Below are 25,042 nucleotides of genomic sequence, written 5' to 3'. Positions count from 1 at the left end.
AGAGACGTGAGCTGCACGGTATTTCCACATTTCCCCCATCAAACTAAATACACAATCCAACAACACAAATGGACAAGTTGTGACCTGCACATTCACCACGACCACGCTATGAAATAATGACGTATAATTATGTAACATCACGACACATGCAGCAAATACTCAGAACTACTTGCGCTTTTGAAATCACTCTGCCAAGCAGCCATGTCTGGAATGTAGTTCCGGCTACACATTTACCTCGAAAACAACTTCCCAACCCCCCCATTATTATCTCATAGCGTGGTGAATGTGCAGGTCACAACTTGTCCATCAAAGTGTTTTGGAGTTGTTGGATTGTGAATTTGATGAGCTCGATGAGGGAAAGGCGGAAATACTGCGCGCTGTCCAGAGCCCTCCACAGCAGATACACAGAGCTTCTATTTTTCAGCACAAAGCAGATTGTGCGGGACAGGAAGTCGTGCATGGATACACAAAATAAAACATCCGGTTTATTTTCAAAATAAAATACACTGTGTTCATGGCGGATCAGATTTCCCTGCACTACACCTTGAAAACATTGTAATGAGCAGAAGCCGGCCTGAAGTCAACAGTGTTTTCAGACGTCATTTCACCCCGTTGACACCATGGACAAGGAGATGCTGATTGTGGACGTCAGCACTGACTTGTTTTTCTATTACTCCTCTGTATGGACACAATAAACTGTTCTTGGTTTTGTGGTTCTCTTTTACATCACGCTATATCGTGCAATTATGTGTGAATTTGCGAGACCTTGTGGGTCCTCATGATTCCTGCTGGCTGGAGTTTTGGGTGCCTACTTGAAAACACTGGGCCAATGTTTAGAGATTTTCCCACTCTGGGACCTGTTTCCAAAAAATACCAATTCAGATTCATACTAGGTTTTCATCTAGTGCACAACCATTCCACACAGCTATCTTTTCCAGGAATTACATGTTTTCTGTATTGTTGCAACCTGATGACACAAGTACTACTGTAACTGATAAGCCTCAGACTGCACAGATCAGTACTATACTATATGTGAAGTTGGGATATTCTATCTTCACTACAGCTGAATCATCACCTGCAGTTCAAAGGTTTGTTTCAAATAAATGTCCACAATCAGAGGCCTCTCAGACAAAACCTGTCTTGGATAATGCAGCTCATTCCCAGTCCTCTTTTATCAGGGCCATTTGTTTTAAAAGAGTGAGCTTTTATTGATTTCATTTTTGGTGCACCTTTCCTTCTGACTCTCGCTACATGTCATATGCATAACTTCTATGGATCTAATGTGACTTCTAAAGTGTCTTAATCGTTGCTTTAAAGGGAAAATCAAGATGAAGAGTCTTCAGTCGTATGAAGTTGATGGGGGGGAAAGAACCAAAGCAAAGTCTGCCTATAAATTACATATTCTGACATATTAAAAGAGAAGCCTTCTTTTTTTTGAGGGGGGGGGTTAGGAAGATGAGTAGAGCTTTGAACTACAGTTGGTGTGTGGAAGGAGGTGCATGCAGTGTTTTTTAACTCCAGCTTTGTCCTCAACACATCTCTCCCCTCTCCTCTGTCTCTGCTTCCAGATCCACATCATTGACTTTGATGATGAGAATAACATCATTAATAAAAATGTCCTTCTGCACCAAGCTGGGGAGATATGGCACATTGGCGCCAGTCCTGCAGATAAGGCTGTGCTTACCACCTGCTATAACAAAAGTGAGTCCTACTGTTTCCTTCTGTCTCTGGCTCCAGTCTCTGCTCCTTTATGCAACATGTCTCTCTCTCTTTTTTTCCTTCTGTGTCTCTTTCTCTGTCTCATTTTTTGTAGACTTTATCTTCCTCCTCCGATGTATTTCTTCCATCTAATGACCTCATACTGAACTAGAGTTTAGTGCAGACTTCTGACATGTAATGGGTCCTTAACAGATGACCTGTCTTCACAGGTCTTACAGTAGCAGCTGTGTTCAGATTCTGATAGAATCAATACTAATGTGTGGACATGATGACCCACGTTATGAGATAATAAAAGCCACTGCTGTCAGGACAAAAAAACCTTGAGGGTTCCGTACAGTTCTTCTTCAGATTTCTTTTTTTTTTTGTTCAAATTGAAAACTGATCTTCCAATCAGAATTGAAAGTTGAAACAGAACAACTCTGCCATAAGTTTGACAAAAATACTACTTTAATTCTAACAAGTAAAAGGGTGACATGGATGTATTTATGCTCAATTTTAATATGTGTGATAGCAAAATTATAAATTGTGAACGAAATGCATTCATAGATTTTTTTTTCTTTATTTATTTGATTAGAACATTGCATATTAATCAACATGTCAGCCAGAGCATCAATGTAAATATGCCGGAGTAAGCATAGTTGCTAATTCACATCCATTGTCCTAATTTAAAAATTGAGCCTGATGGAAGCTTTTTTCAAATCATTTCATATTGTATATAACCCATTTTTTCACATGAACATGCAGTATGAAGGGAATAATGGCATAACTACACAACAGGTCTGGTGTATGACACTGTGTCTCATGCAGTCAGTTCAGTTCAGTATTTGTGAGACTACAAATCTCTCAGATTTGTGTTAAAAAACCAATTGGGCCTCCCAGTCCAGTCACAAGCTATTCAAGAAGTTCATATGAGGGACGTGCAGAATTCTGGGCCCAGAAATGTTGCTCTTCTTACTCAAACACCAAACTATCAAAAGGACAAGAGATGGAGACAAAAGGTCCTTTGGCACAAACACACAAGCTTTAAGCGTGTCACAGACATGTAACTCAAATGTTTTACTCCAAAGGATAAACTGAAGGAACACAAAGCAACAACACAACCAGACATCTTGGTATTTTCCAAACAGCTATAGACTAAAACTAAAAAAACCACACACACACTAAACACTGTTTTCACTTCCAAAAGCCAGCATGGAGCTGATTCTGTCATTACAATTAACTCTGAATGCAGGTCAGATGGATGATGAAGGAGCAGTGTGTCTCTGGCGTAGTCTTGTTCACTGCAGCTATAGTACACAAATGAAAGAACAGCTAAAGCTAAATTGTATTTGGTGATAAATGAACAGGTCATATTTTTAAAGTCTACCGACAGCTAAACACTGTCGGTAGACAGTTTGTAATTTAGTAATTCTTCAGCTATAATTGATTTGAATATATATTTCTGAATCCCGCATCAGCATTTCAACACGCTCAGTTGACCACAGGTGTCAGTATCATACAGCCCTGCCCTCCGCTCTGCTGTTTTGGGGGTGGGAAATGTGTTGGAGAGACCGTGCTGACTTCTATCACACATTCTCTTGTTTGTTTTTATGGATCCCAACTTTTGCAGATGGGCAGTGTGAACGTGCAGCTGACAGATGTGCAGATGCAAATATTGTACGTCGACATGGAGCAAAGCCTCAGTCTCAGAATTATTTGCAGCGTTGCGATATGAATAACTATCAATTAGTGTTAATGAGTGTCCTCACATGTATACAGGAAGATATACTGTATGTGCCTGAGGCGGCATCATGCAGGAGTATGGGGGGCCCCCACCACCACCACCACCACCACCATCGCCCTCTTCCTTCTCTTCTCTCTTTCCTCCAACTGTCTCTCACTCTCTGTCAGGAGACTTGTGCACGCTTGAGTTGACAGGATGACAGCCACTGTAGCCCAGGCTGAGTCTTAGACAGCCCACCATGCGCTGCTGCACACAGCACACACTCACACAGATAGATAGTACACAGCACATACAAATACGCACACACACACACACAAGGGCATTCCTATAACGTTTCCATACCACCCCCCACTGGGGCTCCACGTATGGTTAAGAAAAGGCTTTTGTTCAAGATGATTGCTTTCCCACTTAGTCCAAGTGCAAGGTTGTCTAAAACCACTCAAGAGCCTGTGGACTCACACCAAGTTGCTTTTTAATTTGACAAATAGGCCTAACGCCAGTGTTTCATAGCCCAACGCCTGCCCACATGCTGTCAATAGCTACACCAAAAAGAAATTAAGCTCTTTGCTCCCTGTTTTCTATCTCTCTTTGCTTTCTCTCTCTCTGTTAGGTTATGCCCCTAAGCCTCAAACTTTTATTCCAATTACTGAATCAGTTCTGCATTTACCCTACTGGTTCCAATTAGCAGCTCTGGCTCTGGTGAGGATGTGCCAAAATAACTAATTTGTGATGTGGGCTTGAAGGAGTGTATACATGTCACTGTGTTAGCGCCTCTTCACCCTCCCCACGCCCAGCCTGTAACACACATTCGCACGTGCACATGCACACAGACACATTCATGCACACAGAGCACTCACTCACTAACAATGTGTGTGTGTGTTTCCCCCTCCAGCCAGTGACAGCAGGGTGGTTTCTTGTGCGGCAGTATGGCGGATGCCCTCTGACTGGGAAACAGGAAGCCATGAGTCACCTGACGACACTGCCCACAACCCCCAAACCCTGGAGCTCCTCTGCCACCTGGACGACAGTGCCCATGGCAACGCTGCCTGGTAGGTGTTACTGAAGAAGCATTTGGGCTAACAGCTCAAAGTGTTACAGTACAAGTGATGCATGTGCAGTGTGATCCACAATATCGTGCAGTTTGACTGTACTGTTGATATCTTTCCACTCTGTCAAAATGACAATAAACAGCTGTACAGTACATTGATGTCAATCTATCATCAAGATATTTTATTAAACACAAAACAAGTTGAAGTTGAAATAGGAAAAGGAAAAAAGGAGAAGAAAAATTATGACACAATTTTGACATAGGTGTGATCTGAAAGGAATAGTTCACCAAAAAATGAAATGCAGTCATCACTGACTCACCCTCATGCTGATGAATACTCCGGAGTAGTTTTTTATTCCTCAAAGTGCATCTGGAGATGCGTGCATCACGTGAACATGAGAGCACGCCCCAGGCAAACTGTTTAGGCTGTAAAAATGTTCTAAATGACGTCATTTCGAGTAAACTCTGGACTATATCTGGACTACTACCCTCTTTTGGGCATTGGGAAACTCTATTCAATATGCCTTCTGGTCTCTACCTTATTATGTATAATACATATTTTTGATAGTAATAATAATATTCAAGATTTGGATTTGGCTATTGGTGTATCAAGATATACCAGTTTAGCTATATGATATTGGCTGATAGTGAATATTTGGACATATGGTCACATTAGAAATCATTGTAAAAGTTTGACAAAACAATCCAAAATTAGAACACCACTTAACACTTTTTCATTTCATTTCATTTCTTTCTTTATTGAGTTGGGACATTGCACATTCATCAACATTGATGCGTTAAGCATCAGTGAAAATGCACCGGACTTAGCATAACAGCTAAATTTCAGCTGTAGTGGCATGTTCCTAGACAACATAAACACATGGGACTTTAAAACCTCGCGACAACAAATCATACAATGGACAATTACAAAACAGAACACAGACAATATCAAGGCAAAACAGATGCAGACAGACAATTTTAACCCACAGTTACAGAACAGTATACCAAAAGCCCCGGGAACAGGCATCAGATTAAAAGCAGTATTTAAGATATATGGGTACATGTCTGATTTGTTTTTAACCAATGTTTGAGATTTTTTAAAAGAGTGAGTAGTTGTAACTTATTCCAGGACTGTGTTCCTCTTACAGAAACAACCATTTGACAAAATTTTGTTCTACACCTCGGTACATTGCAATCACCTCTTGTTAGGCTCTGGTTCTTCGTCCTTCATTTTCATTTTTCTGAATTAATTAATTCAATGGTGAGGGGGCAAGTGCATTTAAAACTTTGAAAATTAGTCTGATAACTGTCCAGGTCAAGAATGTTAAACTTTTTTAAAACATTACAGTAATGAAAATGAAAAGGTTTCCTGTCCAAAATTTTAACTGCCTTTTTGAAGAGCGACTTGATGGGTTTTAATACTTTCTGTTGTGTGTGTCCACGTTGTAAAACAATAATTTATGTGTGAGAATATCATGGCATGCATATAAACTTTAGCCGTCTTGGAGGTAAGAAATGTTCTGGTTCTTTCTATGGTGTCACAGTCTTCATTACTGGAACAAGCTTTTTAAGCTCAAAGGTAAATAAAGCTTGCTGGTTGACTTTGAGTTATGGCACGTTCCATTTACGTTGGAAGTCAGAAGTCAGAAGTTGGAGCTTTGAATGACGTCGCTCCGTTGAGAACTTTCCTGTTCAAAAACCCAACACAAAAATGGATGATCAGTATGATGAAAACGAAAATTCAACAATAAACACGTTACAGTTCAATGCTAACAATTGATAACCTCTTTTAAATGCCTTACAAACTCACAACAAAAGCTGTTAGCCACTGCTAGTCATTTCTAGCCATTCTGTTTTGATAAAAAACACTCTAGGCTGTTTAACACACTGTAGGAGAATGTCCAGGGAGAAGAAGCAAGCAGTATTGTGCACTTGACAATTATGACAGAATTAAAAATAAAATTGCAACATGTTTATTCCTGTTGACGTGAGTAGCAGCCATCTTAAATTTTCATGTCGGGGCTGGTGGGATTTGTCCGACTTTCTGTTGGCGATCCCACTTCAGGAGCAATCCAGATTGAAATTCCAACTCAGAGCTTGGAAATTCCAAATTCCGAGTACAACTGGAACTTGGATTAGTGTTACATTAGCTAACATCATTGTCTAATGCTAATTGCTAACATTACCTCTTTCTCTCTCTTTGATTCTGTTCTTCATATGAATGTTTTTATGTCTTGGGCTAAGACTATTGTCTGGACCACACCTCAGATTGCAGTCATGATTCCTTGGTGTTACAGTTAGTGCTCCCTTGCCGTGCTACAACACAGCACCTATATGAGAATGAAAATCAATGGTCATTCTCCTCTTTAGTCCACTGTTCATCATGATTGCTATCATTTAAAGGTGCCAGTCAGTTAGCAGGATGCATGCTGTAGCTGGTGTCTGTTGGGCACAGATAAAGATGGAGAGAGCTCAGCTCACACAGCAGAGGGAGAGGGCCTGGATTTGTGCAACTTGGTGTGTGTTTTGTGCTTGAGTGTGAAAACTTGAGGGCGTTGGATGTGCAGAGGTGCACCCATGTATGTGTACTATATGTGTGTGTGTGTGTGTGTGTGTGTGTGTGTGTGTGTGTGTGTGTGTGTGTCAGAGGGTAGGTCAGGCAAGGCTGCTGGGTAAAGATTGATGGCTCTGTGCTCCACCATCTTAACACCCTGAGAGCTGTAACCCTCACAAGGGCATCACACTGTGTGCGTGCGTGTGTCTGTCTGTGCATGTTAGTGTGTGTGTGTGTGTGTGTGTGTGTGTGTGTGTGTGTGTGTGTGTGTGTGCTGGTGGGAGTGCTGTGGGCGCTGTGAAGCCTGTAGCCTATGCTGTGCACTATTGGCTTCCTTAGATGGATGGCTTTGGTCTGCTGCCCACCTCCTCCATCTCTCCATGACACACACACACACACACACACACACACACACACACAACTCATACACTGGTGCAAGCTGCCAGTATTATCAGAATGAGTGGAGATAAGTGTGTGTGTGTGTGTGTGTGTGTGTGTGTGTGTGTGTGTGTGTGTGTGTGCGTGCGTGTGTGTGCGCACACACGTGTGTGTAAGCAGACAAAGAGTAAAGCGATTGGAGCTTGTATTATGAGGCTTTTGTCTATTTTGTGTGTGTGTGTGTGTGTGTCTACCTGCCTGTGTGTGTTTGTGTGTGCTGTAGTCTGTCTGCCTGTGTGTAGCCTGCATCCTTCATGGCTGTGTTTTCCAGTTGCTGGTGTCCCTCCACTCCCACTAACAATAACACTTTCTCCTTCCTCCAAATCCCCTCATTGTTTGGGTGGGCAAACATTTGAGCCTCTGCCCTGTTGTGAATGGAAATATCGTCAGAATCCACCCAACATAACGGGGCTAAACAGAGCTAGGGAAAAATGTTTTTTTTTTTTTTTTTTTTGGCATTTGGCGGTTTTTTCTTTCTACTTATTCTTCTTGCACTTGGTTTCGATTGGAAGCCATGCCAGTTGAGCAAATCGATTCCTGTGGAGCCATTTTAGCCAATCAGGGCCCTAGGAGGGAATGGTAAAGCACAAAAGGCAACAAGGTTGATTTTCTAAAGTGGGGTGTGACAGGAGGGGGTGGGAGTATTTGTGGGTGTGATTATGTGTGTTTGTGCACACACACATGAATGCAGTCGTGCATTATGTGGCTTTCAGTCGCCCCAGTCTTTCAGTCTTTCATCTGGCTGCATGCAGTATCTGTATCCTTGCATCCTGTGCTGTGATACCATCTCTGCTGTGTCTCTACTTGTGCCATGCGATAGTGTGAGGGCCAATTTCTGGTGATCACTAGTGCTCTGTACGGACATGACACGAGGACATGCAAATATTAGCGCTGTGTGTGTGTTTAAATTGAGATTTGAAAGCATTTAAATCCCAATGTCGTGCTGACTCCACTTGTTAAACCAGAGCCCCTTTGAATCTCCTATGCAATCTTATTAGGTTTAACTTTTAATATTTTTATTCAAGTTAACTAAATAAAAGATCAATGTGTTATTTTTGAATTTCTCAGATGAATTATGGGATTCATTGTTGCAATAGTAGATAAATAATAAATATAAATCATTAAAACCACATTTAATAATCAGAATAGAACCTGTGAAGAGGTTGGCTAAAAAAAACTATCATGGCAGCCTGATTCCTGTTGGCAACCTGCAACCAGAAACCAGGGTGAGTCGTGAAAGCTGTGAGATATTTATTCTAAATGTATTCTATATGTCCTTGACCATTTGAGATAAATGCTGCAGCCCTTACTTTGCACATGACTTGTTAATGAGCTATGGCTCCAAATAGGTCTACATTCAAAATTAGTAAATTGATAAGATTAAAATATTGACAAGACTCAAAGAATCCTCTGAAAATTATGTGACACAATCAGCTTTTTGTTTTTTCTCTGGATAAGTCACCTGTTGTTTGGTGTTTAGACTGCAGAATCAGTCTACCTAATAGACATAGACTGATGGGATGTTTCCATCCTCATCCAGTCTGGCCTGGTACAGTAAAAACAGCAGGTTTAAAGGAGCATATTATCTAGTCTGGAGCCAAAAGTTTATTTTTTGCCATCATGGAAAATTGTAAAGTGTTAATTAACGACAGCTGATGATATTAAGCACTGCCAGGAATAAGGAATAAGGATAGGGCTCAATATCATTTTAAATCTGAATCCAGCCCATAATCTTTTTTATTGAACTTGAAACCTTTGGAATCCCCACCCATATCTTCAAGTAGTTTGTTTGGTAAGGAACATTTGTTCAATTTATTCTATTAAACTCAGCCCAAAACGCATGAACTGGTGTGTGTTTAAAAAGCAAAAGAAAATAACTAGAGAGAGAAATTCAAAATGGGATTTGGCGATGGCAGCTGAATGAAGTCAGGTATTTTACTCATGTGGAACCAGGTCTAAAATGAAACCAGTTGTGAAAGACTACTGTAGCCTATAGCTTTACTCCAGTAGTGTTGCTTAACAGAAATTGCACTGTAGTAAAAAGTAATAAAAATGTAAGTCAGATTACTTCTGTAAAATGTCAGTAAAACTACAAAATATTTTTATGTTTTTTTTTTTGTTTTTTTTTAAAGATGGTATTAAATAGCATCATGAGGGAACTGCCATTAGGTTCCAGTGATTAACTTCAGCCATGTGCTTATGACTGATCATTCCAGATACACTGAGACCTGCACTCATTCTAATTCAACACCTGCATTCAGTGTTCCAGATAATGTAATGCATTTTTATTGAAAATGCTTTCTAGTGAAAAGTTGATTGAGCTTTATGATCATTTTGGAGGATGTAGTCTCTGTGTGTTTGTGCTGCTCCTCAGCCTGTGCTGCTTTCCAAAGAGGTGTTTCCATTACTTATCCTTTCATTGACATAAATGGGACAAAATAACAGAGACACCCAGGAACCTCTGCCATAGATTTTATTTAGCACTATTAAATAACATAAATCAAGCAGATGAAGATTGCAAGTGACTTACAACATCAGTCATTTGTTGCACAGACTGATCTGAATCTCACTCTGAAGTTCTCAATGATCTGCTCCACATGTAACTTCTCTGCTCACTCGCTGTATAATAGAAGGTTTTCAAACACTGGGCTGAATAGGCCCTTTTACAGTGCTAGTAGAGCTTCTGTTTAACGTTCAACCAGACCCAGCATGCACCTGATGGTCTCACAACAAGGCAGGTGTGTTTGATTTTGGACTCAACAGATCAGCTGCTTTTTACTCCAGTTGCTGGTGTAGCTTTTTCATTTGTTTGTTCTCACGCTGTTAATCATAACATCTTTATGAGACCTTTGCTTTTGCTCTGTAATGATGTGTTAAATGTATTGAATTAAAATACTTAATACTATCCCACTAATATTAAAAGTACTCCACAAAGCTCACCACTTCGTTATAGTAATGGTAATTCTACCCCTGATACCCATCTCTAACTAGGAATGTGAATCCTCTAGAATGTAAGAGCTAACAAAGCTAGGTATTTTTCTAACCATGAAGTGAATCCTTCCCCTTCACAGCATCTTCTCAAATCACTTGACATGGAGGTTAAGATAAGTCCTGGGAAACATACTTCACCACAACACTAGAAGCAACATGGAACTTGTGATCTGAAGCAGTCCTTAAAGGGATATGCCAACATTTTTTTGTCTTGCCTCACTCCCGAGTCCATGACAAGCAGATAGACACCATCCTTTTGACTGTGCGTGCAGTAACGAGGGAGAGCCCGTATCACCCGTAATTAGCTTAGCTCAAACGCTGGAAGTGTATAGGTAGTGTTAGCCTGCCTCCACCTAAAGTCATCAGAGACACTCTTCGGCAACTCTAAACGGACCGATCTTCGTCTCAGAGCTGACAAAACTCTCCGGTAAGGCATCTTGAGCGGTCAAATGCTAATAACGGGACGAGATCGGTCAAAACGGAGGGTTCAAGCAAAAAGCTACATCAAGGGTAGGTTAGCTTCCTATTTCAAAGTAAAAGCACTTCTGTATGTAAAGGGAAACGGGTGTTCTATTTCGTGAAAGTAACCGGAAATGCGTTGATCACAACGGCTAGCTTGAGTAGCGCCGAATTCGTCCGAACAAAATTGTAAACAGCTGGTATTTAGACAAATTAACGACACACTGCTGATCTAAACGGCTACTTTCTCGCCTAAAAATGTTTGAAATGTTGATAAAGTGATATATTTACAGAGTTTAGAGCTAAAATTAAATCAGTTTCTGACTGCTGATTTCAGCTCGGGTAGGAGGCAGGCTAACACTACCTATACACTTCCAGTGTTTGAACTAAGCTAATTACGGGCGATACGGGCTCTATCTCCCTTGTTACTGCACGCACAGTCGAAAGGATGGTGTCTATCTGCTTGTCATCGACTCTGGAGTGAGGCAAGACACGAAAAAAAAATGTTTGCATATCACTTTAACTCAGCAAGATAACATACACATACACACCCTTTGTATCATTGTATCCTTGTTAAAATCTCATCCATGAGGAAAGAGACACATACACATACTCTCTCTGTGCAGGTTGTCAGGCCTGGGATTTAACTCAGAGACTGAGACAGAGTGAGAGAGAGGTGTGTGTGTGTGTGTGTGTGTCCCAGTCTAGGATATGAGGGGCTGTAAAACCTCCATAGCTCTCCTCCAATGTATTTACATTCCATTCCAGCAGCAATGTGCCAGCTTGTTGCAGAGCTCAAGGTCAAATGCATAAAACTTATGTTTTTAATAAGAGAGGAAGGCAATGTATACCTTAGTGACTCTATTGCATTAATTAATCGATACTAGGAAAGCAGACGGTGTGTAAATCCCAAAGTGGCGAATGGATTTAAATGGTCCTATGGTAAACTGATGTATGTGTCTGGGAATGTGTGTGTATGAGGGAAACAGAGGTGGTATCTGGCATCCTGCTGCATCCATCTATAAGGTCTAAGTGCTGCACTGAGATCCTCCACCAAGCTGTGTGTGTGGGTCAAGGGGGCAGTTGTGGGTCTGAGAAGTGAAGCTCACTTCCGCGTTCAAAAAACTGCAATCCCCCCGGCTTCCTCTGGGGGCTGGTGTCAGAAGGGAGCATTCCCCATAGACCCCCATGTTAAAATCGCCGATTTTACATCCTCAGTAAACATGTTAAAAGCCTGGTGTCAGAACGCTTTTTTTTCTCAATCGATAGTTTCTACCCCCGCACACACTCTGAGGGGGGTGAATTTTTTTTAAACTCTACCGTTTTACTGTTATTAGGTTAAAACTCTGACCAATTAGGGCGCGGAAACGTTGAGTGACAGGTCCGGAGCGGTCCGGAGACAGGCTGCTTCGAGGCCAGTGGGCAGGTTCTCGGCCGGCCAATCCAACATGGCGCTGTTCAGGCCGCCATATTTGAGTCACAAAAACGACTCCCCAAAACCAATGGGTGACGTCACGGACGCTACGTCCATTCTTTTTACAGTCTATGGTGTGGGTGTGTGTTTGGAGACACACATCTTTTCACACAAACACATTATTATGTTGCATTTGAGGACAAAACCCTGGTCCTCAAGATAAACTTTAACGAATACCATTGGGTTTTGTTAACGTCATTCAAATACTCACATTATATACATTATTCAAAAATTCTTGGTCACCGTCATCATTGCTCCTATTCATACTGGCCATGAGGGGAAGCCTTTGTGGTGTACTTTCACTTGGAAGAGATGAGGTGCAAATAGAGTCCTTGTTCTGTACAAAAATCCACTTTTAATGTTAACCAAAACTAATATTGTGGCTTTAGACTGAACTAGTCAAATCACCTTGTATCTCCTAGATTTTAAGCTTTTAAATTCATGTGACTGTATGTCCTTGATGAGATGTGTGGAGTTGGGTTGTGTCCAGGGGCATAATACCCAGGACTCAATGATGAGTGAAACTTTCAGACAGCAAGAGCCACAATTTTAACTAAGCTCTAATTGATAATCATTAAATATGTCTGAACACATCAAAGATGTCTCATCAAGTTAACTTGGGCTGAAAGAGAAAAAGATAATTACTGGATGACTATCAATTTCTTCTTTTTAAAAATGACATGACATTTAAATATATTCAGCTGTTGCTAAATGGTAACTATAAAACTTAGTGGATTTATATGGAAATATATTTGTGCTTCATTTACATCATGATGGCAGTATTGGTCAGAAGACATTTTTTCCTTCAGTCACTCATTAAAGCCATTAATCCTAATGAATCTAATAATTGACCTTTGCATTAGCAGCTGTTTACTTACCAGTGTAGAGGAAATGCTGACAATCAAACATCATGATTTTACTCACTAGTAGCAGCAACACCAATGTTAACTCTTGTTCAGGGTTGGACATCGTTTGAATGTTAAGTTCCTAAAGATTCTCGATTCTGATTATTTTAAGAGGTGAGGCCAAAACGTTTGGATGGTCTGAATGAGGGAGCTAATTTGAGTTCTTTTTGGATTAAATAGTACCTGTTTTAGCAAATACCTACACTTGGCCTGTACCTGCATTACCATTTAGAATAATCAAGCCTCCCAGGTGTGTTAGAAATGACTACTTAGAAAAGACAAAGCACAAATGAAAACTGTTTAGGAACTGTTTAGGGGAATTCAAATTAAAACTTCTGAAAGATTCTGATGGAACTGAAATGTTAGAACCAGTTCCATTCAATTCTTGATTCTGGATGCCCAAAACCTAGGCTACTCTTGTTTCTATCACATCTTTTCTCCTAATAAAGGTGTCATGGTAACAACAGAGACGTTCTGGACTTTGGTAACAAGCTAGCCCTGGCCTATATCAGCTTGAGCATGATAATACAATGGAGTCATCTGTAATGTGTCATCTGTAACTTTATGCGTTTTGGAGATAATTTAATTCATTTCAACTGTTCACATTTACAGAAATGTTGACCAGGGGTAACCAAACTTTTGCATGCATGTGCATGGAAATAGCAGAACTTGGCTAAGTCAGACATTTCAGAAGAACAACTGTGCCGTAGCACTTGAACTATGAACAGGAGGATATTCACAGTAACTATTCAACATACATATTGTCAGGTGAGTAATCAGTAATCAGTGCAGTGTCCTCCTAACTGACAAAACCAGTCATGTGGAGTGTGTATCCCATGACTTCTTGTCCTTTAGGTGAATGTAAAAGATGTCCCTCAGCAGCCAAGAATTTACAGCCCTTATTAACACAGCTCCTCTTCCTCACCCCCTCCCTCTCTCTATCCTTCTCCCCACTCCACCTCTTCTAATGGGACTCTGCATATACCAAGCTTGGATTCAGCCCACAGGCAAACTTAAACGTGGTCTCCCTTTCTTTCCTTTGTCATGTCTTTTATCTCCAACTAGCACTCTCACCCTCTCTAACGCACACACTCTTTCAAACACTGCCATTGTTGCTGCTGCTTCAAATTGACAAATAAGTCCTAGGAAATGGAGCTGTCTAATTGATGTACTAAAAAAAATAAATAGCATCGTTTTGTAAAGCTCTAATGATAGCCGCTTTGGAGCTGTGACAGCCTCAGACATCCTACATTTCAGCCAGACCACGTCTGCACCTCCCTGACATTTTACATCCTTTAACCCAGATTAGACACAGATTTTTTTTTTTCCTTGAGCAAAAAAGTCACACCAAATCAAAACCTTAAGAAGCATACAGCAGCTTTTTCAGGCCAGGGTTATGTTTAGCTTTCTGCTGGGTCTCTGACTGCACTGACATATTGCTTTTAAAGTCGACAGAACTTGGAGTTAAAAAGTACTGTTTCTTACTTGGGTTGTGTACCATGTAGTTGTGTCTGCGCCTACATTTAGCTGATAAACCTATCCAAACTCAGAACAAACAACAGAAGCATATAAGTGATCCAGTAAACACTGGGGGACACGGGTTAAGGCTCCAGCATGTCAGGTATGTTTAAGTCCCAACGGTTGGCCCACAGAATACATAAGGTAGAGCAAAGTGGAGCATTACAGCTCTAAGAAGCATGCAGCGTGGAATCAATACTTTGCTCAGAGTAGTATGTAGTGTGGAATCAAAGCTAAGTATGCAGTTAAAGCTACCACTTCTTTATCACCAGCGAGGCAACCTGCATCCCACAGCTGTGTTTGAAGACTAGATTGACAGAATTGGGCCGCTAGATTTGCCAGCTATGCTGTCGTCAATTCCTTGGCAAAGCAATGATGCTGATGTGTGAGAATCAAATGTGCTCGACACAGTGTCACGCTGAAATCAGGTAACACGACTAACCGCATACGACTTCCTCTGGCTGGCGATGACACTGGCTCCTGAGTGGAGGTTACATAAGCTCCCTAAATGTGAAGGGATTGAACGGTAATCAACAAAATGCATTTGGAATCACACAAAATTAGAAATTTAGGATAACTAGGCTAAAGTCATTTTACAGTAATAGTGAAATATTCAATTCAATTCAATTCAATTCAATTTATTTTTTAAAATGGGACAATGCGAGTTCATGAACGAAACAATCGTAAGCACGCCGGATTGTAGCCACAGGCTAATTTACATCCGCTGTCCCATACATAGATGTTCCCTGGTACACACAAATTACAATAAATAAAAACAAAGGCATGTTATAAAAATAGCAGCAGTACAATAGATAAATAATACAGATTCAGACAGTACAAAAGTGCAACCGTGTCATGATAAAGTGCTTACAGTCATCAAAAGTGCGTAGAAGGTCCTAGGAATAATATCTAGTTGAGCTGTGTTATAAGGTAGGTCTAAGGATATAGTTCAATCACTTTCACTGCTATGAATAGCTAAAGGTTTATATAATAATGTAAGTAATAATACTATTAAATATATATGCATACGTACATACATATTTTGGTATATATGCTTATTGACTTTCTTTCTCCGACTGAGATGAGAAGATCGATATCCCACTACTTTAGTGCAGCGTACTGTATGTGGTCCTAGCACAGACCTGGATGCAGGCAGTGAACACAGGGTTTGGTTTTGGTTGCTGTAAAAGTGCGACGATACTGGGTGATTCCATCATCGCCCACCAGCAGTGTGTATTCCATACTTAGGGTGATTTATGTGTACACTTCATTTTGATATGTATTGCAAATTTGCAAAATTGTCTGATGTTGTTGCTTTTATCACTTAGCTTGGACTGTCTTAGCGGAGGACCACAGTGGAAATAAGTCTTGGACCTTTCTGTGTCATCCTCTTCAGTTTTTGGAGTGAGTGGGGACTGTGCAGGTTCTCTCTTTTTTTTTTAATCAACAAATAAATCAAATCAAATCAAGAATACCAAATCTCCCCTTACTCTATCTACATTCAGTATTTGTCCCCTAAGCTAAAGTTCTAGCACGTGACTCAATGAAATTCCTCAAATTGTCATTTTTCTGTTTCTGTTGCTGTATGAGGTGAACTAACGATATGCATGGTCACAGTGTTGATAAGTCCACTTTACAGGTTTTTCTTTCTGTGGGCATTTATTGGAAAAGCACTGTTGTGCCCTAATACAGTCTGACAGAGCTGCTACTACGACTGCCGACTTGTCTGATAATTGTCAACAACCATGATGAAGGAGCTAAAGCCTTTAAAAGCATCTATGAACACGTATTGTGTCTGTATCTAAAGCCTGACGTGTTATTCTCCTGCGCCACACACAGCTCCATTGTTCATCAAAAACACATGAATGAACCACACTGTTGCATTGGTGACATGTTTGTTTATTACCATGAACACTGGCACTGTAGTTTATTTATCTTGAATGAATGCAACACAGACCACATGTCCTGCTGCTGGAAATGTTCTGTTTAGTCCTGATTTCCCTGGGCCTGGCAGTGCCCTGTTGTTTTAGGAAATGACTGAGCTTCACATCATGAAGGGAAGTCAGAGAGACAGACTTTTGTTCTTCTTTAATGGAATTTGGTGATAATATTTTCACATTAGTAGCTATGTTTCTATCCACTTGTCAATTGAATTATCTAAAGATTGCTAAAAATATTAATGTGAATAAAGCCGGTGAAAATGTGTTTCCATCTAAGAGCTTTAAACCGAGTTTGCAATCAAACTGGTGTATCGAATACATTTCTTGCATTTTAAAGTGTTTCCATTCATTTTTGCCTGAATTGCCAAGTGAATTGCCCCTGGAGTTGTTGCCTCCAGGGGCGTATGTACTGTCCGTCTTGTATTGAAGCCCCGAAATGTGAAATTGTCCTGAAAAAAATTAAATAATTCTATTTTTCAAGCTTGTTTGTAGCGGAAGCTCCTCTTCCCGGTTCGTCAAATTTGGACGAACCAGGGTCTGTCCTCTTTCGGAACAATTTCGCATTTTGGGGCTTCAATACAAGACGGACATTACATACGAGCAGCATGGAGGTATTTGGATGTTTTTTGGTGTGTCTTTTTGTTATGAAGACAGTTGGTATCCATTTGCAACTGTTATATGGACATGCACTGCTACGCAGAGACGCCCTGTAACTCAGAGAAGCCACGGAGGACTCTGAAACTTCTCCCAGCCCTTAGTCGACATGAGGGTGAGTAGATAATGAGTGAAATTTCAATTTTGGGTGAACTATCCCTTTAATTCAGTCAGGTTGAGTTTCCATTACACGTGCCAACCACCTTTGATCTGACATCAGATGTGACGGGACAATCGATATAGATATAAATGTATGTGCTGATTCAGATTGTTGTGTTTATTCATTGCATTGAAATGTGCCTGACATTATGGAAACCTGCCTGTGAGGTTTTGGTGATGCGAGCGCACTGTTCGCCTAAAGTAGACCAGGTTGGAGCTGACCAGCTTTCAGCGCAGCCTTTTGACACAAAACTGTCACTGAGTCAAGCTGAACGTGTCGACACCTCCCCCCGCTGCACTGCCACACCCATCTCTGTGCACCTCTGTCTGCCAAACTGCCAAATTGACTTGGGTTCAGGGTTTGCCACCCTGCGCCACCATGTGCCTCGCTTGCTGCTGGTATGAAATCAGAGCCCTGAGTGACCGTGGACATTTATCCAATGACGGTCTAGTTTCACTGCAGCAAAATAAAAAGATTCTGTGCCGCCCTGTTGAAGTCCATGGACGCTGAGCTTTAGCAGGTTTAATGCTACGGGAATGTATGAGAAGGAAAGTTGACCTGCGATAAGGAACTGATTCTGAACCAAATCATTTTAGAGTAGAATGTTTTCTAACCCCTTTTTTAGTCAATGAAATATAAACCCAACAGTTCATACTTGACCATTTGTTTTTTGACCTTTTCAATTTTTTGTCAAGGATCTATGTGAGTGTTCTCAGACGAGCTCTGGGTATGCATAATGTACACGCTGTATTTAGCATGCATGTGAAATGTGACCAGAATGCTCCGTTCCTTCATCTGCCCCATGCAGGGATCAGCTTGTATCCATGCTTTACCAACATCTGGAATCTAATTGACTGTGTGTGTCTATGTGCGTCTATTTACAGTGTGCTGTGGGAGCCCATGGGGGACGGCAAGCGAGTGATTTCATTGGCTGATAACCACGCACTACTGTGGGATCTGCAGGAGAGCTCCACACAGGCCGTGGTAAGAGACACACACACTGTAAACCAAAGTACATATGTGCGCACTCACACCGTATCACACAATAGCTATAACTCATTATTTGATAACCACCGTATCGTCTTGGTGTAATCAGACACGGACATCCTTTCTCTGCTACAGCAGAATTCACACTATTCATTCTATCTGTCTCTCTCTCTCTCTCACACACACACACACACACACACACACACACACACACACACACACACACACCTACACACACACACACACACACACACACACACACACACACACACACACACACACACACACACACACACACACACGAGATCCACACAAAGAACATTTACCTGCATTTTGATCAGAATAACCAGGACCTGAACTTTCCTGTATAAGCTTGTTCCTATATCATTGTTCTTCACCTGTATTAAGTATTTGAGTTGGAATTAGCAGTTTTAAAGACTAAGAGAGACCAGTTTAGAGCCATCAGCTTCCCAGCTAGTCTGAAAAAAGTGAGATAGTGTGTGTGTGAGCAAACTGAAAGCAGAGAAAGCCTAATCTTGACCTAATCGTTATTGTTCTTTGGTTGCAACAGTGAATCAGAAAACAAAAGGTTCTCAGTTTATTCCCTGAGTTTAGTTTGGATGGTGACATAGTTTCTAGAACTGCTTTGTAACAGCCTCCACTCTTTTGCAAAGGCTTTCTGCAGTGGTTTGAAATCTGGCTGCAGGGATTTGCTCCCATTCAGCGGCTGCAGGGTTAGGGAGGTTGGCCATTGATCTTGGGTGATCAGGCTTGGCTGAGCTGCAGTTCTACTTCATCCAACAGGAGTTATAGTGTATGTACTTTTTTTTTTTTTTATACAGACCTGACTCTGCGCACATGGGCATTGTTGTATAGAATCAGGAAAGGGACGAACACAAAGTGTCTCCACAAAGTTGTCTGAGAGCCAAACTGAGTTTTCACTGCTCCAGAGATACACTATAATGGCTTTTAATAGACTAAAAATAGATGTATCAATTGTAACTGAATTGTATGCAAGTGCTTTTGGTCAGTTCATTTGTAGTCTTGTCCTTCTTAATGTAAGGTGAAGAGGCTCTTTACTGTAAAATCCCCGTCTCAAACCTGCCAGCTTTGCAATTAAAATGCCCATTATGTATTCAGAGACTCAAGATAATGGTGTGTGTCAGGTGGGCACATGTGTGAGGAAGAAGTAATAGTGTAGTGTGCCAGGCCAGCCCGTGTGTGTGTGTGCACGCACGTGTGTGTTGGTCCATTAGAAGTCATGAGCAATTAAGAATATAGATGGGCCATTACTAATTCATGTGCTCATTGAGAGATTCACATAAAGGGCAGCCAGGCCACACACCTAATAGATTCAAGCGTGTTTGTCTGCATATGTGCATGTGTGTCATTTGAACTCAGTAGTTTGACCTTTTCCAAACTCTCTAGTCGCTGTTTGGAAAAATCCATGCTGAAACTGGCCTTGTTGTGCAACAGTCTCTTGCTCTTTCAGTGCGTGTCTGCTGGGGATGCAGTCGATCATTGATTCATTTCAGTTCACAATCCGCATCAATAACGGTTCATATCACAATGAAGAGTTTTATTTCAGGTCTTTTGTATTATGTTGACTTTTTGGTCAAACTGGCCCGGGACACTATTAACAGAGATAAACATTTATATAAAAATAATGTTTTTAGCTAAACTAAAAACTATTATTTTTCTATTTTTGCTGAAACACAATTATAGCAGTGATGTGTAAAATGTGACATGTATCGTACATGTAAAAATGTACGATAATACAGACATTGGTGGCATAAATCACTCTTATCCAGGAAACATTTAATCTTTTCATTGATATTTACTTTGATGATATTTCAAGTAATTTTCACGACACCTACGGGCCCCAGGCTCTGGAATCAAACCCAGGACCCTCTTGCTAACCACCGTGCTACATGATGAGATAAGTCCATATGAAGAAATATTATCTGTCCCTATACCCAACTTGTGTTCATATTGCTGGTGTATAAGTGACATATACACTGTGCCCTCCAATGATGTGCAGGCAGCTGTGAAACTGAAATCAGAATGTGTTAAAATAACATTGTGTGGTTCCTGGCAGATCCCGTAATATGTGTCACAATTTCAGATTTAATTTTTTCACAGAAAAATAAGTGTTAAAATTCAGAAGATGTGAAGGTTTGTGTTTAGCTTGGGCTTGTACCACTTAAGCATGTTCTTTTACTGGAGAGTATGACCTGCAGGTCAGGGCACCACTGCAGCACAATCCTTGTTGTGACACATGCTTAATCTTTTTTCTTCTTTTTTTGGGGGGCACCCTCACCCTCACCCTCGCCCTCAACCTCAACCTCACCTTGACTCTTCTCGTGCTCTGATCCTCTCCTGCACCTTTCTTGTGGCTGTGAACTAGGCCTACTTTCAGTCCTGGTCCATATGATTTAATCAGTAAAATCAACTAATAATAATATAATACTTTTTCCCACAATAGCAAAACTAATGACGTCTTTTCAACAAGCTGAGTGTGTTTGCATGCAAAAGAGACAATACTCTGCTGCAAAGTCATGAAAAGTGAACACATTTCAGTAGAGCACCACTGCTTCACTGTAGTGACATACAGTACACCTGCAATTGCATTTATAAATGTTACATCTACCAGAAAGTAATGATTTCTGTGAAAACAAGTTCTAGAATTTTTTAGCATTTGACAGGGGCAGTCTCCTTGCAATTATCTGCAGGAAGAACCCTGTACTAATTGAAATTATCCATATATTGTTTGAACATGTCAATGTCAGGCAGCTATAAGATATGAGATGTAAAATTTTATATCCTGTTCTCTGAACTCCTTCAACTCATTGACATGATTTGCCAGTGGCTTGTAACAGACCATCGTGTTCACTAGAGCACAGAGCAACGTGAGGATTTCATCACTCATCAATGACTAAACATTTCCAAGATAAAGTTTGGTGTAAAGTTAAATCATTGGATCCCTATTAATATTACTGAGTAAGTAAACATTTAGCAGTGATGCTAATCTGTCAGATCACCTGAATGAATGTGGGAGAAACACTGGGTCCAGTAATCATTACACTGCACTGCAGCATTCATTCAGAAAGACAACGACTGTCACTGTGCAGTATTTGATGTTAAAGCAGTTGTCCATGTTGTTTGAATAAAATTAGTGAAAACTTGTATATTCTAACCTTTTTTCACACAGAAATCGATAGGGACTCCATAGAGAATTTAATCGATTAGCAGAATTGATAATGGCATTTATATCAATAAAATCTAATCATTCCCACCTTACATGTCATGTTTCAGGATAAAAGTCTTGTTCCTAATGCTTCAAGCTAGCATTGATGACAAACTGATGTCAGAGAGACATTTCATAATAAACATTTCCACATGTCATATTCACATAGAGGTGGAAATCTAGAGGGGGGCATCAATCCTGAATGCCTGTTAATTGATGCAGTTATCCTGTGAGCCGACCATGTAGTAGCAGACCAATGCATAAAATCGAACAGAAACAGAAACGGACTCACTTCATGTTCATGACAAATATCTGAATGTGGGGGAAAAAAAGTGATCTCAGTGACTTTGACCTTGGCATGACTGTGGGTGTCAGACGGGCTGAGTTGAGCTTATCTCATGGGATTTTCCCGCACATCACTCTCTAGAGTTTTTAGTCTTTCTTTAGTCTTAGAGTGGTGTGAAGAACTTAAAGGAGACACATTCTGCCCCTTGTAGGTTCTTACTGCAATCAGTGGAATAAGCCGTGGTCCAGCCTGTCTTCAACTCATCAACTCATCACAAATATATCAAAGGTTCCATAAGTTCCATAATACAAAGTACAAATGCTACTATAAATACATATACACAGATCTGAATTTAACACCATAAATAAGAGAACAAAGAGTAAACATAACATACTTCCTATAGACCCCTATGAGGGGAAAATTTGTACTTTGTATTATGGAACTTATGGAGCCTTTGATATATTTATGATGAGTTGATGAGTTGAAGACAGGCTGGACCAGCCCACGGCTTATTCCACTGATTGCAGTAAGAACCTACAAGGGGCAGTGGTTGTGTCTGAGCCACAAGCCTGATGAAGCCCACACTGGTGAAGCGCGTTGCTGCTTGACTTTTTATAATAAATCAGTGTTAAAACGACCCCTTTGTGTGCGGTGGAACTTCTTCCCTTTTATATTGTCATGTGTATTGTTTTGCCTCGTGCTGACGGACCACTTGTTTACATAGAGGCTTGTTTATGCCGTTACGTGCAGCGGCTGTCTTCCGTCTGCCCAATTTCATGTGAATGCAGCATGAAAAATATGATTGAGTTGCTTGAGATATAGAACCGCAACGCTAGATAGGAGTAATTCCTACACAATGTACCTTTAGAGAGCCTTCAAAAAGTGATATTTCCATAATATGTCCCCTTTAAAACATCCAACAAAGTAGCCTGTTGTAGATTTCTGCAGAGATCGCAGGGTGTCAATGTGGCATCAGTAGCATGAATAATTGGACCCAACTTCCAACGAGTCACCCATCCAGGCTGTTGGTGGTGAAATAGTATGGGGGACATTTTCTTTCCAAACTTTGTGTTTCTTAACAGAAATCAGTCATTGTCTCAGTATCAAAGCTTATCTGAGTGCTGTATTAGTCGATGGGGTATGACTCTGGTCTGGACACATCAGAGCAAAAACAAAGCCATGTGTCAGAAAGAGCCTCCGATATTCTGACATGTGCTGACTGGAAGAAGTTTAGAGCAATCAGGACTCTACTTATGACAGTCTGGGTTTATTTGCTGCAACCAGCCAATGCACAAACTGTACAGACACCAACTGTGAGTGTGCACAGTTGTGCCTTTGTTGCAGTTATCTGCCACCCACAGTAATATACGTCTAGCTCTTCCCCTGCAATGAGTTTATACACAATTGCACCACTTCTGAAATTTGATTTGTGTTAATCAGAACATCCCATTCCTCAGCTGGCCAGGCATATAGCTTGACTGCACTCATACATACCATCCTGTCTGACAAGCTAATACAGTAGGCAGAGCTGCTGGGAGAAAAATTACCTCACAAAGACACAGTATATGACCTGATGAACAATTGAAACTTGCTATGTTAAATGAGCCAAAACAATTGCAATCATTTCAATGGATCTTAAACAATCTGACACCATTACTATGAAAAAGTACTGAAATGTCACACATGAATATATGTCCTGCTGTGTGTGTGTGTGTGTGTGTGTGTGTGTGTGTGTGTGTGTGTGTGTGTGTGTGTGTGTGTGTGTGTGTGTGTGTGTGTGTGTGTGTGTGTGTGTGTGTGTGTGTGTGTGTGTGTGTGTGTGTGTGTGTGTGTGTGTGTGTGTGTGTGTGTCCTGTGCAGTGACCACATTGTGAGGCGAGTGTGTTGTTGATCAGATCCTATGACACAGTCAGTGGACAACACATAAGGGAGAGGAGGGAAGTAACGGCAGCAGAGGAATATAATGAGAAAGGGAAGATGGAGGGAGGATGGAGACTTAGGGAGCAATGAAGGGCCTTGCTGATTGGAAAGATGGAGATTAGGAGAGAGAGAGAGAGAGGGAGATGTGGATAAGGAAAGAGAGTGGGCTTGATGAGGAGAAAGGGAATGAAAAAAGAGGAGAAGGAATTTGGCAGGCAAGACAAATTCCTCTAGTGCTGATGAGAATGCTAATCTCCCTCCCTTCCATCTCTCCTTCCTCCTCTCTTCCTCCTTTCATCCCACTCTCTTCTCTTCCGTTCCCTCTATCTGTCAGACGTGATGTGTTCATCTCAGGCCGTGTCCAGCTGCAGTTTGGCTGTGTGTTTCCTCTCATGGGTCTGGCCTAGATTTGTGTGTGTGTGTGTGTGTGTGTGTGCGTGCGCGTCTGTTCCATGTGGGTGTTTGCATGAGTTTGTGTTTGCATATATAAGAGAGGATCATGTGCGTAAGCGTACCAGCGTGCATTGTTGAAGTAAGATTTGTGTGTTTTTATGTGTGTGTGTCTCCATATGCATGTCTCATCAATTAGAATCGCTGGTGGAACATCTCTGCTGGCTCACGGCACACCCACACACCATGTCCTGCACATCTGCTCATACACACACTCTCTCTCTCTCTCTCTCTCTCTCTCTCTCTCTCTCTCTCTCTCTCTCTCTCTCTCTCTCTCCCTCCCTCCCAGTGTGTAGAGAAAGCATAAATGCATGGCGATTTGACAGATAGCTTTGCATTAGTGCCGCTTGCATCCTAAATGAATGCATCCCCTAGTGTGGTGTGTGCTGCCTTGTTAGGGCCCCTAATTTGGTTAGTGCACTAATAAAGCAGGGAACCTGGGATGCACGAAGCTCAGGCTTTTCTATTGCACCATTAGTGTATCTGCAGAGAGGGGGTCTCCTGCTCCAGGCCTCCCGCTGCTCACAGAGCTCGCTGGGCTTCTGTTCTGTTAAGGGAAAGTAAAGTTA

The 25,042-nt window shown here is 41.1% G+C and overlaps 1 protein-coding gene across 1 annotated transcript in view; it reads left to right on the top strand.

Moving 5' to 3' along the window:
• The window catches only part of eipr1 (EARP complex and GARP complex interacting protein 1), a 66,372-nt gene that overhangs the window by 7,378 nt on the left and 33,952 nt on the right, over positions 1-25,042 (top strand). The window contains exons 3-5 of the mRNA XM_085767724.1: positions 1,569-1,701; positions 4,335-4,491; positions 18,468-18,567. Of these exons, the coding sequence (XP_085623850.1) occupies positions 1,569-1,701; positions 4,335-4,491; positions 18,468-18,567 (390 nt within the window). The remainder of the gene's footprint in view (positions 1-1,568; positions 1,702-4,334; positions 4,492-18,467; positions 18,568-25,042) is intronic.

This window comes from Trachurus japonicus, chromosome 22 (assembly GCF_045865225.1).
Source record: "Trachurus japonicus isolate A0001 chromosome 22, Traja_1.0".
Taxonomy (NCBI): domain Eukaryota; kingdom Metazoa; phylum Chordata; class Actinopteri; order Carangiformes; family Carangidae; genus Trachurus; species Trachurus japonicus.
Note: the sequence above shows the minus strand (reverse complement) of the source record. Positions and strands in the feature narration are given on the sequence as shown.